General features: G+C 39.2%; 1 protein-coding gene and 1 non-coding gene across 3 annotated transcripts; both read right to left on the bottom strand.

The window, feature by feature from the left end:
• Positions 1 to 12470: 12470 nt before the first annotated feature.
• On the bottom strand, positions 12471 to 12543 carry TRNAK-CUU (transfer RNA lysine (anticodon CUU)). Its single transcript has one exon. It is a non-coding gene; the product is annotated as a tRNA-Lys (tRNA).
• Positions 12544 to 12781: 238 nt separating this feature from the next.
• LOC123071641 (transcription initiation factor TFIID subunit 9) lies at positions 12782 to 15901 on the bottom strand. 2 transcript variants are annotated; one of them, XR_006434480.1, is made up of 3 exons: positions 15538 to 15901; positions 13018 to 13463; positions 12782 to 12934 (listed from the first exon to the last, which is right to left on the bottom strand). XR_006434480.1 is itself a non-coding variant. In XM_044495216.1 (2 exons), the coding sequence occupies exons 1-2, from the start codon at positions 15847 to 15849 to the stop codon at positions 13116 to 13118; spliced, it is 660 nt and encodes a 219-aa protein (XP_044351151.1). In that variant the 5' UTR covers positions 15850 to 15901; the 3' UTR covers positions 12782 to 13115. The 2 variants fall into 2 exon arrangements, 1 of the variants encoding a protein (XP_044351151.1); XM_044495216.1 differs by having other exon boundaries at positions 12782 to 13463.
• Positions 15902 to 15909: the final 8 nt, after the last annotated feature.

Genomic DNA, 15909 nt, shown 5'->3' on the forward strand with positions numbered 1-15909 from the left:
GAGTGTCTTCTATGATATGAGTCTTTGCTTGTTTTGCTTTGTGTTTTAAGTGTTGAATCCTTGCTGGACACACCTTTTTGAGAGAGCCAAAAATCATGCTATGCTTGCTCCTATGCTTCACTTAAATTTTTAGAGCCATGGATTTGCTCTAGTGCTTTACTTATATCTTTTTAGCACGGTGTGCTTTGTTATTTTTGAATAAATGCTCTCATGCTTCACTTATATTTATTTGAGAGTTAGTAAATTTTTCAGAAATACTCTCTTGCTTCACTTAGATTATTTTGAGAGAAAGAAAATATTTTTCTCATGTTCTTCACTTAAATTTGTTTGAGCTTATCAAAAGCAACATATGAAAATAGTCCCAAAGTGATAGATATCCAAGGAGGATATAATAAAAACTTTCATGATCATTGGACAAAACAAACTTGATTCTTAGTAATGGTTTTGAGATATGACGATATGATATGTGAGTCATGGTGATGAGTAATTGTGCCTTAGTAAGAATATTGATTTTAAGGTTTGTGATTCCCTATGTAAGCACGAAAGTCAATAGTTATGCAATGAAATTTATATCCTACTTGTGGTGCATTATTCGGTGTTACTTATGCTTAATGCTTGGGTACGAGATTTTTTTCGTTTCTTGGTTGGTCGCTTCTCAATCTTTTTGTTAGCCTTCATTTTTGCACTAAGTATCATCACTACTTGTGCATCCAAAACTCATTAAACCAGTTTTGCCATATGAGTCCACTATACCTACCTATATGCGGTATTTCCATGTCGTTCTAAGCAAATTTGCATGTGCCATTGATACGTCTCCAACGTATCTATAATTTATAAAGCATTCATGCTATATTATTATTTGTTTTGAATGCTTATGGGCTTTATTATACACTTTTAGCCCAACCCATATATGATCCGGGAGACTTGGAGTTCAAGCCAGGGAAGGTTTGAGGAAGCCAGGAGATAGGAGGGCGCGCCCACCCCCCTGGGCGCGCCCCCTGTCTCTTGGGCCCCTCGAGGCTCCCTCGACCAACTTCTTTCGCCTATATAAGTCCATGTACCCTAAAAACATCGAAGAAGAAGATAGATCGGGAGTCCCGCCGCCGCAAGCCTCTGTAGCCACCAAAAACCTCTCGGGAGCCCATTCTGGCACCCTGCCGGAGGGGGAATCCCTCACCGGTGGCCATCTTCATCATCCCGGCGCTCTCCATGACGAGGAGGGAGTAGTTCACCCTCAGGGCTGAGGGTATGTACCAGTAGTTATGTGTTTGATGTCTCTCTCTCGTGTTCTCTCTATGGCACGATCTTGATGTATCGCGAGCTTTGCTATTATAGTTGGATCTTATGATGTTTCTCCCCCTCTACTCTCTTGTGATGAATTGAGTTTTCCCTTTGAAGTGGTCTTGTCGGATTGAGTCTTTAAGGATTTGAGAACACTTTATGTATGTCTTATCGTGCTTATCTGTGGTGACAATGGGATATCACGTGATCCACTTGATGTATGTTTTGGTGATCAACTTGCAGGTTTACCTTGTGAATCTATGCATAGGGGTCGGCACACGTTTTTGTCTTGACTCTCTGGTAGAAACTTTGGGCACTCTTTGAAGTACTTTGTGTTGGTTGAATAGATGAATCTGAGATTGTGTGATGCATATCGTATAATCATGCCCATGGATACTTGAGGTGACAATGGAGTATCTAGGTGACATTAGGGTTTTGGTTGATATGTGTCTTAAGGTGTTATTCTAGTATGAACTCTATGATAGATTGAACGAAAAGAATAGCTTCATGTTATTTTACTACAGACTCTTGAATAGATAGAACAAAAAGGATAACTTTGAGGTGGTGTCGTACCCTACCACAATCTCTTCGTTTATTCTCCGCTATTAGTGGCTTTGGAGTGACTCTTTGTTGCATGTTGAAGGATAGTTATATGATCCAAGTATGTTATTATTGTTGAGAGAACTTGCACTAGTGAAAGTATGAACCTTAGGCCTTGTTTCCTACCATTGCAATACTGTTTATGCTCACTTTTATCATTAGTTACCTTGCTGTTTTTATATTTTCAGATTACAAATACCTATATCTACTATCCATATTGCACTTGTATCACCATCTCTTCGCCGAACTAGTGCACCTATACAATTTACCATTGTATTGGGTGTGTTGAGGACACAATAGACTCTTTGTTATTTGGTTGCAGGGTTGCTTGAGAGAGACCATCTTCATCCTACGCCTCCTACGGATTGATAAACCTTAGGTCATCCACTTGAGGGAAATTTGCTACTGTCCTACAAACATGTGCACTTGCAGGCCCAACAACGTCTACAAGAAGAAGGTTGTGTGGTAGACATCAAGCTCTTTTCTGGCACCGTCGCCGGGGAGGTGAGTTCTTGAAGGTATATCTTTAGATCTTGCAATAGAATCTTTTTGTTTCTTGTTTTATCACTAGTTTAGTTTATAAAATAAGATTACAAAAAAATGGAGTTAAGTTTGTCTCTACGCTTCATCTTTTCAATTTCTTTCGTGAGTATGATGGAAAGGAAAATTGTGCTCAATTGCTAGAAGAAGAATGCATTAAAATGCTTGGTACCAAATATTTTAATGATGAGCTAATTGCAATGTTGTTAGTATGAACTCTTTGAATATCCATAGTACTAATAATGATTTCACTAGTTATGATGAAAATATCTCTTATAAGTATGTCCATTTTTGTGGAGTAGACTGGGTTTGCAAGTACACACCAAATAGGGAAAATAGATATTGCAAGAGGCATAAGTATTTAGAAACTAAATGGTTGCAAGAAAGTATTGATGTTTGTGCTGATAAATTCAATATTTTTCGCGCTCCTTGTGAATTTTGCAATGAACGTGGTCATTTAAATCTCCAATGCAAATTGTTTCATGATCGAATCATGTCCAAAAATTGTGATAGCTTAATTACCCTTGGGCATCATAAAGATCTTAGTCTTCTTTTGGGGTATGAAGAAATGAAACGTATAACTGAGGGTATTCCAAAATTTAATCTTGATAGATTTCTTGATTTTGATCTAGAAAAGATTTATTTGTATAGTGTGGTGAATTGCATTGAAAATCCTTATATAGCCAATTACATAAAGAAAAGAAAGCAAATAGAAGATGATGAGAATACTAATGATAGGGAAGAGACTTCCCAATATCCTCCTATTATATCTTACGATGAATCAGGTAACGAGGAGGAGCTTTCTATTCAACCAATCTCATTTATAAGGAGCTCAAAGAAGAAGGTTGAACCCACACATAATATGAAAAGGAAAAGAAGGAGCAACAAAGGTAAAAAGGTATCTCTCTCGAATGATGTTGCTCCTACTACTCATTGTGATGATGATAATTGATATACTATTGGTGCTATCCATACTATTAATGATGAGAGTGATTATGCTTATGATATGAAAAGGCCCAAGCTCGAGGAAACTATGTTTGGTGAGGATGACATATTTGAGAATATATTTGCTGAAATTAATGTTTGTCCCAAGCTTGGGGATGCTACGTTTAATGAAGATGATATTCTTTGCCTCCCAAGTTTTGATATGCAAAGTTGTTATGATGATAGCATGCCTCTTACCTATGATGATTATATTGATGAAAGTGGGTTTGGAAGAGTGTCAACTTTAGGAAGTAGTGATCCCGCTATTTTGGAGGATGTTGAATCTTATTGTGATGAATATGAAAGTGGATTTGGAAGAGTGTCAACTTTATTTAGTGATGATTCCACTACCTTGGAAGAGGTTTCAATCGATTATGATGAGAAGGAAGTTGCTAGTTATGATGATTATTGTGATGAAACTTATGCTATAAAAAGTAGTGATGATTATATTTATAAAAAAATTCATGATTATGATTACCCTTTTTCTGAACATTACTCTTTTATTGTGGAAACAATTTTTAGTGTTCAAGTCTCTTATGATACTCCCAATATTCATGAGAAGAAATTTGCTTATGTGGAGAGTAGTAAAGTTTCTATGCTTGTAGATCATGAAAAGAATGTTTTATGTGCTGGTTATATTATTGAATTCATTCATGATGCTACTGAAAATTATTATGAGGGAGGAACATATGCTTGTAGGAATTGCAATAATATCACGTTTCCTCTCTATGTGCTTAAAATCTTGAAGTTATGCTTGTTTTGCCTTCCTATGCTAGTTGATTATTGTTCCCATAAGTTGTTTGCTCACAAAATCCCTATGCATAGGAAGTGGGTTAGGCTTAAATATGCTAGTCATATGCTTTATGATGCTCCCGTTATGTTTCAATTCTTATCTTTTATGTGAGCATCATTGTCATCATCATGCCTAGCTAGAAAGGCTTTAAAGAAAAGTGCTTGTTGGGAGACAACCCAATATTTACCTTTACTGTTTTTGTGTGTCCACATGATTATGATACTGTAGTAATCATGTCTTATAGCTTTTGTTTCAATAAAGTGCCAAGTAAGACCTTTAGGATAGCTTACGGTGATAGTTGTGTTGATCCTGCTGAGAATCAGAAAATTTTGTACCCAATAAATTAGTTTTGTTAATTCACAGGAACGTGCTTCTGATCTGATTCTTTTTGCTATGGATTTGTACACAAATTTCTTAGTAATTCCTAATTTGGTAGGATTTTTGGAGTTCCATAAGTATACGTTTGATACAGATTACTATAGACTGTTATGTTTTTGACAGATTCTGTTTTCTATGTGTTGTTTGCTTATTTTGATGAAACTATGAGTAGTATCGAAGGGTATGAACCATAGATAAGTTGGAATACAGTAGATATTACAGCAATATGAATTTAGAATGAGTTAATTACAGTTCCTAAGTGGTGGTTTTATTTTCTTATACTAACAGAGCTTACGAGTTTTCTGTTGAGTTTTGTGTTGTGAAGTTTTCAAGTTTTGGGTAAAGAATCGATGGACTATGGAATAAGGAGTGGAAAGAGCCTAAGCTTGGGGATTACCAAGGCACCCCAAGGTAATATTCAAGGACAACCAAGAGCCTAAGCTTGGGGATGCCCCGGAAGGCATCCCCTCTTTCGTCTTCGTTAATCGGTAACTTTACTTGGAGCTATATTTTTATGGGGCATTCACATTTGTGCCCCTAACTCAAACCCACTACTCAAATTTACCCCTAAATTTTTTATGTTCTCATATTTGCCCCTAAAAAGCATTTTAAGTCACAGGAATGCCCTTCCAACTGGTCAAAGTTGTTTGACCAAAACTTTGAAAATTCATAACAAATTCATATGAACTTAGAAGAATGCAAAATAAGATATCAAAATGCTCATAAAAACAACACCTATATGCACATGTCATTTACATTCATAACAAAAGCACGCTTTAAAGCTTTTTAGGGTTCATAACATTAAAGAACAATTTAGGGTGAATTCAAATAAATGCACATGTAGGTGAGGAACGTAAATGACATGCGCGTATAGGTGATGTTTTTATGAACATTTTGATATCTTATTTGCATTTTTTTTACTTCGTATGAATTTTTTATGAATTTTCAAAGTTTTGGTCAAACAACTTTGACCAGATGGAATGGCATTCCTGCGACTTAAAATGCTTTTTAGGGGAAAATTTGAGCACATAAAAAATTTAGGGGTAAATCTGAGAATGGGCGCAAATTAGGGGCATAAATGTAAATGTCCCTATTTTTATTCACCACATGATATGTGTTTTGCTTGGAGCGTCATTTTATTTTGTTAGTATTTGCTTGCTGTTATTTAGAATAATGTTTTGCATCTTTATTTTCAATAAAAATGTCAAGGATAGCCTTTACCATGCTTATTTTGCTAGTATACATGTTGTTGTTTGAAAACAGAAAGTTTACCGCTGTTGCAAAAATTCCCTAGAAAAGTCAAAGAATGGTATAATGTTGAAACTTTTTGCATATTTATCTCTGATAAATCTTCTACAGTGAGGTATTTTTCTCATAATTTTTGGAGTTAGGGAAGTATGATGAATCTTGCATTCTTTACAGACTGTACTATTTTGGCAGATTGCTGTTATGTTTGCATTGTTTGCTTGTTTAATGATTCTATTTGAGGATATGAGTATTAAATATGCAGGGACATTTAGTATGAAATGTTGGATAATAATTTTAGTGATTTGTTACAGTAGAAAATGATAAGGTTTTGCATTGGTTTATACTAACCTATCTCACGAGTTCTTGTTGAGTTTGGTGTGGATGAAGCTTTTGATAAAAAGAGAAGCCATGATATGAGAGGAATTAAGGAGACACAAAAGTTCAAACTTGGGGATGACCAAGGCACCCCAAGATAATATTCCAATAAGTCTCAAGCATCTAAGCTTGGGGATGCCCCGTAGGCATCCCACCTTTCTTCTTCAACAAGTATCGGTTAGTATCGGTTGAGCCTAAGTTTTTGCTTCTTCACATGAGTTGTGCTATCCTTGCAATGTCATTTTATTTTGTTTTGCTTTCTGAATACAATACCAATATCTGAAATTTTTTTATGAGAGAGAGTCTTCACATAGTTACATAATTATTTAGCTACTCATTGATCTTCACTTATATTTTTTTGGAGTAGTTTGTCATTTACTCGTGTGCTTCACTTATATCCTATGAGTAAATGGTTGAATGAGTTGAATGTCATAAATTTGAAATTATATATGTCTCACTTGCTTATCCCATGGGGAGTAATGACTTCACATCTAAGAAGTAGAGGTTGTAAATTTATTGAAGGTTAGCAAGCATTGTATTGGTCATTTGAACAATTCATGAAAGAATATTGAAGGAAGAGAGATTTCACATATAAATATACTATCCTAGATATCTTTTATAATTGTGAGCACTCATTAAGTATGACATGCTAAAGAGTTGATGTTGGACAAGGAAGACAACGTAATGGGTTATGTTTTCTCACATCTCAGTTAAAGTATATTGTCATGGATCATTCAAACATGTTGAGCTTGCCTTTCGCCCTCATGCTAGCCAAATTCCTTGCACCAAGTAGAGATACTACTTGTGCTTCCAAATATCCTTAAACCCAGTTTTGCCATGAGAGTCCACCATACCTACCTATGGATTGAGTAAGATCCTTCAAGGAAGTTGTCGGTGCAAGCAATAAAAATTGCTCTCTAAATATGTATGATCTATTAGTGTGAAGAAAATAAGCTTTATACGATCTTGTTATGGAAGCAATAAAAGCGACGGACTGCAAAATAAAGGTCCATATACAAGTGGAAATATAAAGTGACGTTCTTTTGCATTAAGATTTTGTGCATCCAACCATAAAAGCGCATGACAACCTCTGCTTCCCTCTGCGAAGGGCCTATATTTTACTTTATGTCCTTTACTTTATGCAAGAGTCAAGGTGATCTCCACCTTTCCTTTTTTTCATTTTATCCTTTGGCAAGCACCTCGTGTTGGAAAGATCCTGATATATATATCCAATTGGATGTAAGTTAGCATGAACTATTATTGTTGACATCACCCAAAGGTGAATACGTTGGGAGGCAACACTATAAGCCCCTATCTTTCTCAGTGTCCGATTGAAACTCCATAACCATTAGTATTGCGTGAGTGTTAGCAATTGTAGAAGACTATATGATAGCTGAGTATGTGGAGTTTGCTAAATCAAAGCTCTGGCATAGACCCTTCCTGAAAATAAGATGAATTGTAATTGTTTGATGACTGAGAATGAAGTTTGCTAGTTTTCAAGAAAGTTTATGGTCTATGCTTTAACATGTGAATTGCTTGTTGCTTGTTCGTGAGAAGTTTTATGAGATGAACTACTGTTATGACATATAATCATGCTAGAAAAGGTGATTGAAATTATCATTGATCAAACTTGTGCACCTGCTAGCATTCACACTTCATAAATTCTTTCTTTTATCATTTACCTACTCGAGGACGAGCAGGAATTAAGCTTGGGGATGCTGATACGTCTCCAACGTATCTATAATTTTTGAAGCATTCATGCTATATTATTATTTGTTTTGAATGTTTATGGGCTTTATTATACACTTTTATATTACTTTTGGGACTAACCTACTAACCGGAGGCCCAACCCATATTGTTGTTTTCTTGCCTATTTCAGTGTTTCGAAGAAAAGGAATATCAAACGGAGTCCAAACGGAATGAAACCATCGGGAGCATGATTTTTGGAAAGGATATGATCCGGGAGACTTGGAGTTCAAGCCAGGGAAGGTTCGAGGAAGCCAGGATATAGGAGGGCGCGCCCACCCCCCTAGGCACTCCCCTTGTCTCCTGGGCCCCTCGAGGCTCCCCCGACCGACTTCTTTCGCCTATATAAGTCCACGTACCCTAAAAACATCGAAGACGAAGATAGATCAGGAGTCCCGCCGCCGCAAGCCTCTGTAGCCACCAAAAACCTCTTTGGATCCCGTTCCGGCACCCTGCCAGAGGGGGGATCCCTCACCGGTGGCCATCTTCATCATCCCGGTGCTCTCCATGACGAGGAGGGAGTAGTTCACCCTCGGGGCTGAGGGTATGTACCAGTAGCTATGTGTTTGATCTCTCTCTCTCTCTCTCGTGTTCTCCCCCTCTACTCTCTTGTGATGAATTGAGTTTTCCCTTTGAAGTGGTCTTGTCGGATTGAGTCTTTAAGGATTTGAGGACACTTTATGTATGTTTTTCCGTGCTTATCTGTGGTGACAATGGGATATCACGTGATCCACTTGATGTATGTTTTGGTGATCAACTTGCGGGTTTACCTTGTGAATCTATGCATAGGGGTTGGCACACGTTTTCGTCTTGACTCTCCGGTAGAAACTTTGGGGCACTCTTTGAAGTACTTTGTGTTGGTTGAATAGAAGAATCTGAGATTGTGTGATGCATATCGTATAATCATGCCCGTGGATACTTGAGGTGACAATGGAGTATCTAGGTGACATTAGGATTTTGGTTGATTTGTGTCTTAAGGTGTTATTCTAGTATGAACTCTATGATAGATTGAACGGAAAGAATAGCTTCATGTTATTTTACTATAGACTCTTGAATAGATAGAACAGAAAGGATAACTTTGAGGTGGTTTTGTACCCTACCATAATATCTTCGTTTGTTCTCCGCTATTAGTGGCTTTGGAGCGACTCTTTGTTGCATGTTGAGGGATAGTTATATGATCCAAGTATGTTATTATTGTTGAGAGAACTTGCACTAGTGAAAGTATGAACCTTAGGCCTTGTTTCCTACCATTGCAATACCATTTACGCTCACTTTTATCATTAGCTACCTTGCTGTTTTTATATTTTTCAGATTACAAATACCTATATCTACTATCCATATTGCACTTGTATCACCATCTCTTCGCCTAGTGCACCTATACAATTTACCATTGTATTGGGTGTGTTGGGGACACAAGAGACTCTTTGTTATTTGGTTGTAGGGTTGCTTGAGAGAGACCATCTTCATCCTATGCCTCCTACGGATTGATAAACCTTAGGTCATCCACTTAAGGGAAATTTGCTACTGTCCTACAAACCTGTGCACTTGCAGGCCCAACAACATCTACAAGTAGAAGGTTGTGTAGTAGACATCAAGCTCTTTTCTGGCGCCGTTGCCGGGGAGGTGAGTGCTTGAAGGTATATCTTTAGATCTTGCAATCGAATCTTTTTTTTTCTTGTTTTATCACTAGTTTAGTTTATAAAATAAGATTACAAAAAAATGGAGTTAAGTTTGTCTCATACGCTTCATCTTTTTAATATCTTTCGTGAGTACGATGGAAAGGAAAATTGTGCTCAATTGCTAGAAGAAGAATGCATTAAAATGCTTGGTACCAAATCTTTGAATGATGAGCATGATTGCAATGTTGTTAGTATGAACTCTTTGAATATCCATAGTACTAATGATGATTGCACTAGTTATGATGAAAATATCTCTTATAAGTATGTCGATTTTTGTGGAGTAGATTGGGTTTGCAAGTACACACCAAATAGGGAAAATAGATATTGCAAGAGGCATAAGTATTTAGAAGCTAAAGGGTTGCAAGAAAGTCTTGATGTTTGTGCTAAAAATTCAATATTTTTCGCGCTCCTTGTGAACTTTGCAATGAACGTGGCCATTTAAATCTCCAATGCAAATTGTTTCATGATCGAATCGTGTCCAAAAATTGTGATAGCTTGATTACCCTTGGGCATCATAAAGAGCTTAGTCTTCTTTTGGGGTATGAAGAAATGAAACGTATAACTGAGGGTATTCCAAAATTTAATCTTGATAGATTTCTTGATTTCGATTTAGAAAAGATTTATTTGTATTGTGTGGTGAATTGCGTTGAAAATACTTATATTGCGAATTACGTAAAGAAAAGAAAGCAAATAGAAGATGATGAGAATACTAATGAAAGGGAAGAGACTTCCCAATATCCTCCTATTATTTCTTATGATAAATCAGGTAACGAGGAGGAGCTTTCTATTCAACCAATCTCATCTATAAGGAGCTCAAAGAAGAAGGTTGAACCCACACACAATGTGAAAAGGAAAAGAAGGAGCAACAAAGGTAAAAAGGTATCTCTCTCGAATGATGTTGCTCCTACTACTCATTGTGATGATGATAATTGCTATACTATTGGTGCTATCCATACTATTAATGATGAGAGTGATTATGCTTATGATATGAAAAGGCCCAAGCTTGGGGAAGCTATGTTTGGTGAGGATGACATATTTGAGAATATATTTGCTGAAATTAATGTTTGTCCCAAGCTTGGGGATGCTACGTTTAATGAAGATGATATTTTTTGCCTCCTAAGTTTTGATATGCAAAGTTGTTATGATGATATCATGCCTCTTACCTATGATGATTATATTGATGAAAGTGGGTTTGGAAGAGTGTCAACTTTAGGAAGTAGTGATCCCACTATTTTGGAGGATTTTGAATCTTATTGTGATGAATATGAAAGTGGATCTGGAAGAGTGTCAACTTTATTTAGTGATGATTCCACTATCTTGGAAGAGGTTTCAATCGATTATGATGAGAACGAAGTTGCTACTTATGATGATTATTGTGATGAAACTTATGCTATAAAAAGTAGTGATGATTATATTTATAAAACTTGTCATGATTATGATTACCCTTTTTCTGAACATTACTCTTTTAATGTGGAAACAATTTTTAGTGTTCAAGTCTATTATGATACTCCCACTATTCATGAGAAGAAATTTCCTTATGTGGAGAGTAGTAAAGTTTCTATGCTTGTAGATCATGAAAAGAATGTTTTATGTGCTGGTTATATTATTGAATTCATTCATGATGCTACTGAAAATTATTATGAGGGAGGAACATATGCTTGTAGGAATTGCAATAATATCAAGTTTCCTCTCTACGTGCTTAAAATCTTGAAGTTATGCTTGTTTGCCTTCCTATGCTAGTTGATTATTGTTCTCATAAGTTGTTTGCTCACAAAATCCCTATGCATAGGAAGTGGGTTAGGCTTAAATGTGCTAGTCATATGCTTCATAATGACCATCTAGTGACGACTACAAGAAATGGAGCGAGCCGAAGACGTGTCGCCGTCATCGCCCCTGCCTCATTGGAGCCGGACAAATATTGTTGTACTAGAAAGTCGGGAAGTCGTCATGCTAAGGCCCCATAGGACCAACGCACTAGAGCAGCAACCGCCGCCGATGAAGAGAAGCGTAGATCGAAAGGATCCAACCTACAGACACGCAGACATAGACGAACAAAGACCGAATCCCGTTGGATCCACCAAAGACAAATGCCGATCGAATCCCACGAGATCCATCAGAGACAAACCTCCACACGCCTTTCGACGACGCTTGAAACATCATCGGGACGGGGCTAGGCGGGGAGGACCTTATTCCATCTTCAAGAAGCCGCCACCGCCTCGTCTTATTGAGCATGGCAAAAACCTTAACAAAACTCAGAAAAGCATCTAAAAACGAAGCCCTCCCACCGGCAAGGGTCGGGATCCACCGCGCCTCCATGGTCCAGCGGCGGCACCGGCGGGAGGCAAGAAAACCCTAGATGAGAGTTCACACGAAAACCGATGCAATGATGTGTTTGAATCTAAAATTTTGGCAATCAGAGAAAGGGTTAATGCTGGCCTTGCAATGGACTGTTTGGAAGAGGTCAAGTACGCTTTGTTGATAAAAAAAAAGAGATCAAAGAGAGCTTGTCCCGTAGTTCTTGTGTATTACTCATATACACCGTACTTAGAATTTTTCTAGTCATGGTTTGGCAGATCCCAAGTTCGGACTGCTGTGGTTCTAAAAAAAAAGAAGTTCGGACTGCTGTGTGGCTTGGGTCAGGTCCGGAACTATTTTGGAAAAAAAGAAAAGAAACTATTCTAACGCAACTTGAGCAATGGCAAGTTCCTGCGTACAAAATACAAGCTGATGCTGCAAATAAATTGGAGCGTCTTGGTTTTAGACAGTGGTCACCCATCAGATTCATGCACTACATGCAACAAATTGATTCCTGGAGAGTACAAAAAAAAAACAAGAAAAAAGGTGGTCGCCCACCGTGGGGCTCGAACCCACGACCACAAGGTTAAGAGCCTTGCGCTCTACCAACTGAGCTAGACGGGCTGTTTGTTTTTCTTCTGATTTCTCAGTAACTGATCCATGCTCCACGCACAGAGGGTGCCAGTCCATCCTACTCCCCCTAGCAAAAAAGAAGCAAACACTGATATAAAATGACAAAAATAGGAAGTACAGATTTATCTCTATATCGATCCAAAAAAAAGATTTCTTTCTATATTGTACACTTAATTTGTTTGGTCCTCATTTTAACCAACCAAATATGTGCCACATGCCACCAAAAGTATAATAGGAACACAGTCGCAATAGAAACACCGATTTAGCATTCAGAAACAACGACGGGGGAGCTCAAGTTCGACAAGATATACAAAATCAATAAGTTGACAATAATGGACAGAAATTAATTAACCAGAGGTGCACTGCTGCGACTTACACTACTCCCTCTGTAAACTAATATAAGAGTGTTTAGATAACTAAAATAGTAATCTAAATGCTCTTATATTAGTTTACGGAGGGAGTACTTGCAAGGCTGCTCCCTTTCCTCAACAATCAGCATTTTTCATGGTGAAATAGGAGGGCGCTAGCCAGAAAGGGCAGTCCCAGCCAGCTACACAAGCAAGTTAGCCCATGTTCAACTGATCAATTGTCACTAGAGGACGCTTTGCAGCCGCGGCAGCCACCGCGTTCAGTTGGAAAGAAACCCTCTGGCTCTGGCTCTGAGGCTGATGTTGCTCGCTGCCCCTCTGATCCTGCAAATAGTTTGAACTAGGGTTGGCAGGGATTGTGTCGGTTCCCTCGTTGTCATCTTCTATTTCTTCAGTCTGAGTTGGTGGCTTCAGTGTGGGTAGGAGCTGGTAGTTTTCACTCAACAGTGTGTCCTGCTCAGGTGGCAGAGGAATCGAGCCAGGTGGAGCAATAGACTTGGGCAGCGGGATCTTGTTCCGGCTGCGTGCCAATTCAAGTAGAACCTGTGACATCAGCAAATTGATTTGTCATCCACCTATATGCATACAAAGTACTTTGTGTCAGCTTGAATTTCCAGGGATCTGATAAAACATAAAACAAGTTCGAACCAGCCTCTCTGCATTGCACTTCGCAGGGGTAAGACCAGGTTCCTATAATCCCTCCCCAGACCCCACCTTGTGTGGGAGCTTCTATGCACTGCGTCTGTCCTTTTTTGATAAAACATAAAACAAGCATAACTGCATGAGTTGCTCATAGCCTTTATCCACGCAAGATCTTCTTTAGCTGCACCTAGCAGCTAACACGCAAGTGAGTACACTTGTGCATGGCCCTCAATCTCTAATATCTTTGTACTACCTAGTATGATTCATCAAAATTTTAGGTATATCTTCAGATGCCAGCCACGTACACATTAAGAATCATACCCTGTTTGTTTCTTCTTGTTATGAAGTCATTCCCAAAAACTGTTTTCTATTACGGAATGTTATGTGGGGGATTCTGAGGAAGCCCACAGGCCATAGCAACCAGACCTGAGTTGGAATACGCTAAGAGTTCTACTATTAACGAAAGGATATTTTGCTCCCTAAGTTAAGAGTCGTTTCAATAGAAACATCAGCAGTCTTGTTCTGCAGCAGTTTGAGTATGTACCCGTCCAGGACACTAGTCTTGAGTCGCCTATATAAAGGTCCCCTAGCTGCAGCGACCGATGCAAGTTATCAATAAAGAAGTCTTCGCTAATCACTATTCCCCACTGCCCCGTTACCTTTCTGATCTGCGCTGACTACCTCGTCAACTCTCTAGCACCTTCTGGCCACAGGAATTCCTTCCGGTCTAGAGGTTATAACAAATGCTCTCCCTTATATGTTATTATTTGATTTGACCCATCCCATGAAGAGTGTTTAAATCCAACGATAAGACATAATATATCTAGAGTAAAGCAAACTAATAAGGAAACCAAGTATTCTTGTTGTTTCCAATTCCAACAGTAAGACAGCTGGTGCAGTACCAGCAGCATATCTGCACTAACAGAAGAGGGTATTTATTTCTTGCTTGCTTCTCTTCTCAAAGGTTACATTATGTATACGGAAGTTCTAGTGGCACATGATTCCTAAGATTTTGGACCCTTCAGCAGATAAGCATTCAACCTTCCAAATAAGGCATGGGTTCAGCTGAACATTCCTAACAACACATGGACTAAATTGAACGCCAATCTTCTGCCACTGGACTTTCCTTCTATCTTCTGCTACTAGCACCACCCAGGGATTTACCTGTCGGCACTCCCTGATTACCCACCAAACTGGCAAAAGTTCAGTCGGTTCCAACCTCCTAAGGCTGCGTTCGGTTGACAGGGGTTTGAGGGGGGTTTGGCAGGGATTGAAGGGGATTTCCAATCCCCATAACCGAACAAAGCCTAAAGGATAAAGGAGTCATCTTGGTCCTCATGGTAGGGTGCTAGAGTACTGTACTAATTGAGAAGTTGAGAATTTGAGGATGAATCTGGGTTCAATTCCCACATTCCCTCCTATGCATTCCTTATAATTTCAGTATAAAGCTGACTGATATGTTGGTCCCTCGGACGGCTACAGGTGTAGATAAAACGACATTTTGTTAGCTGAAGGATTCGAAACCGAATCTCTTCGTTGCAGATGGTGGCTTCTAACCACCATGGCTGAAGCTTTGATTGATGTGTTCTTATTGAATAATGCTTTCTATTAATAAATCCACCCTTATTTGAAATTTAAATTTTCCCAATAAATATCTCTCAGCCAAGAACCAGCAATTAACTGAAATCTCAACAGCGCACACCATTTCTTGTATGGAGATTGTTTCTTCCGTGACACATCTGCACATCCTCTACTATTCTTACTATTTCCCCAACTGGAGTCCACAACATTACTCCGTCTGAATCTGATATGTTCATAGGAGATTGTTTCGTCATTCAGCAATTGAAGAAGGTAGCAGCAGAGCTGTTGCGCGTCGTGCACCAGGTCGTAGGATGAAGCTACGGAACCTAGTAAATTTCGGAATCTAGCGAAGATAATATACTGGTTTTTTTGGTGAGATTGGTAGTACTCTTACCTCGCGGGGCGGCGGCTGGGAGAAGGAGAAGTTGACCTTGGCCTGGATGGCGAGGCGGACGTCGTCGGCGTCGAGCTGGGGCTTGGCTGCGTGGTCGGCGTAGACCTGGGCGTCGCCGAGCACGTCCCCGACGTAGCGGTAGGCCAGGTCCAGGAACTGGTGCACGACGCACGGCTCGTACTCGCCCTCGCCGAGCCCCATCGACCGGAGGAGCTCCCGCACCACGCGCGCGTCGCGAGGCTCGTCCGGGACGGAGGTTCCTCCCGCCGCCGTCGCGGACGGAAGCGATGGCCGCACGCCGCCGCTGTCCATGCTGGTGGGGGTTTCGGGGAACGAATCAGGGTTAGATGTTGTACTTTTAAAAGATGGAAG

Source organism: Triticum aestivum, chromosome 3B (genome assembly GCF_018294505.1).
Source record: "Triticum aestivum cultivar Chinese Spring chromosome 3B, IWGSC CS RefSeq v2.1, whole genome shotgun sequence".
Lineage (NCBI taxonomy): Eukaryota > Viridiplantae > Streptophyta > Magnoliopsida > Poales > Poaceae > Triticum > Triticum aestivum.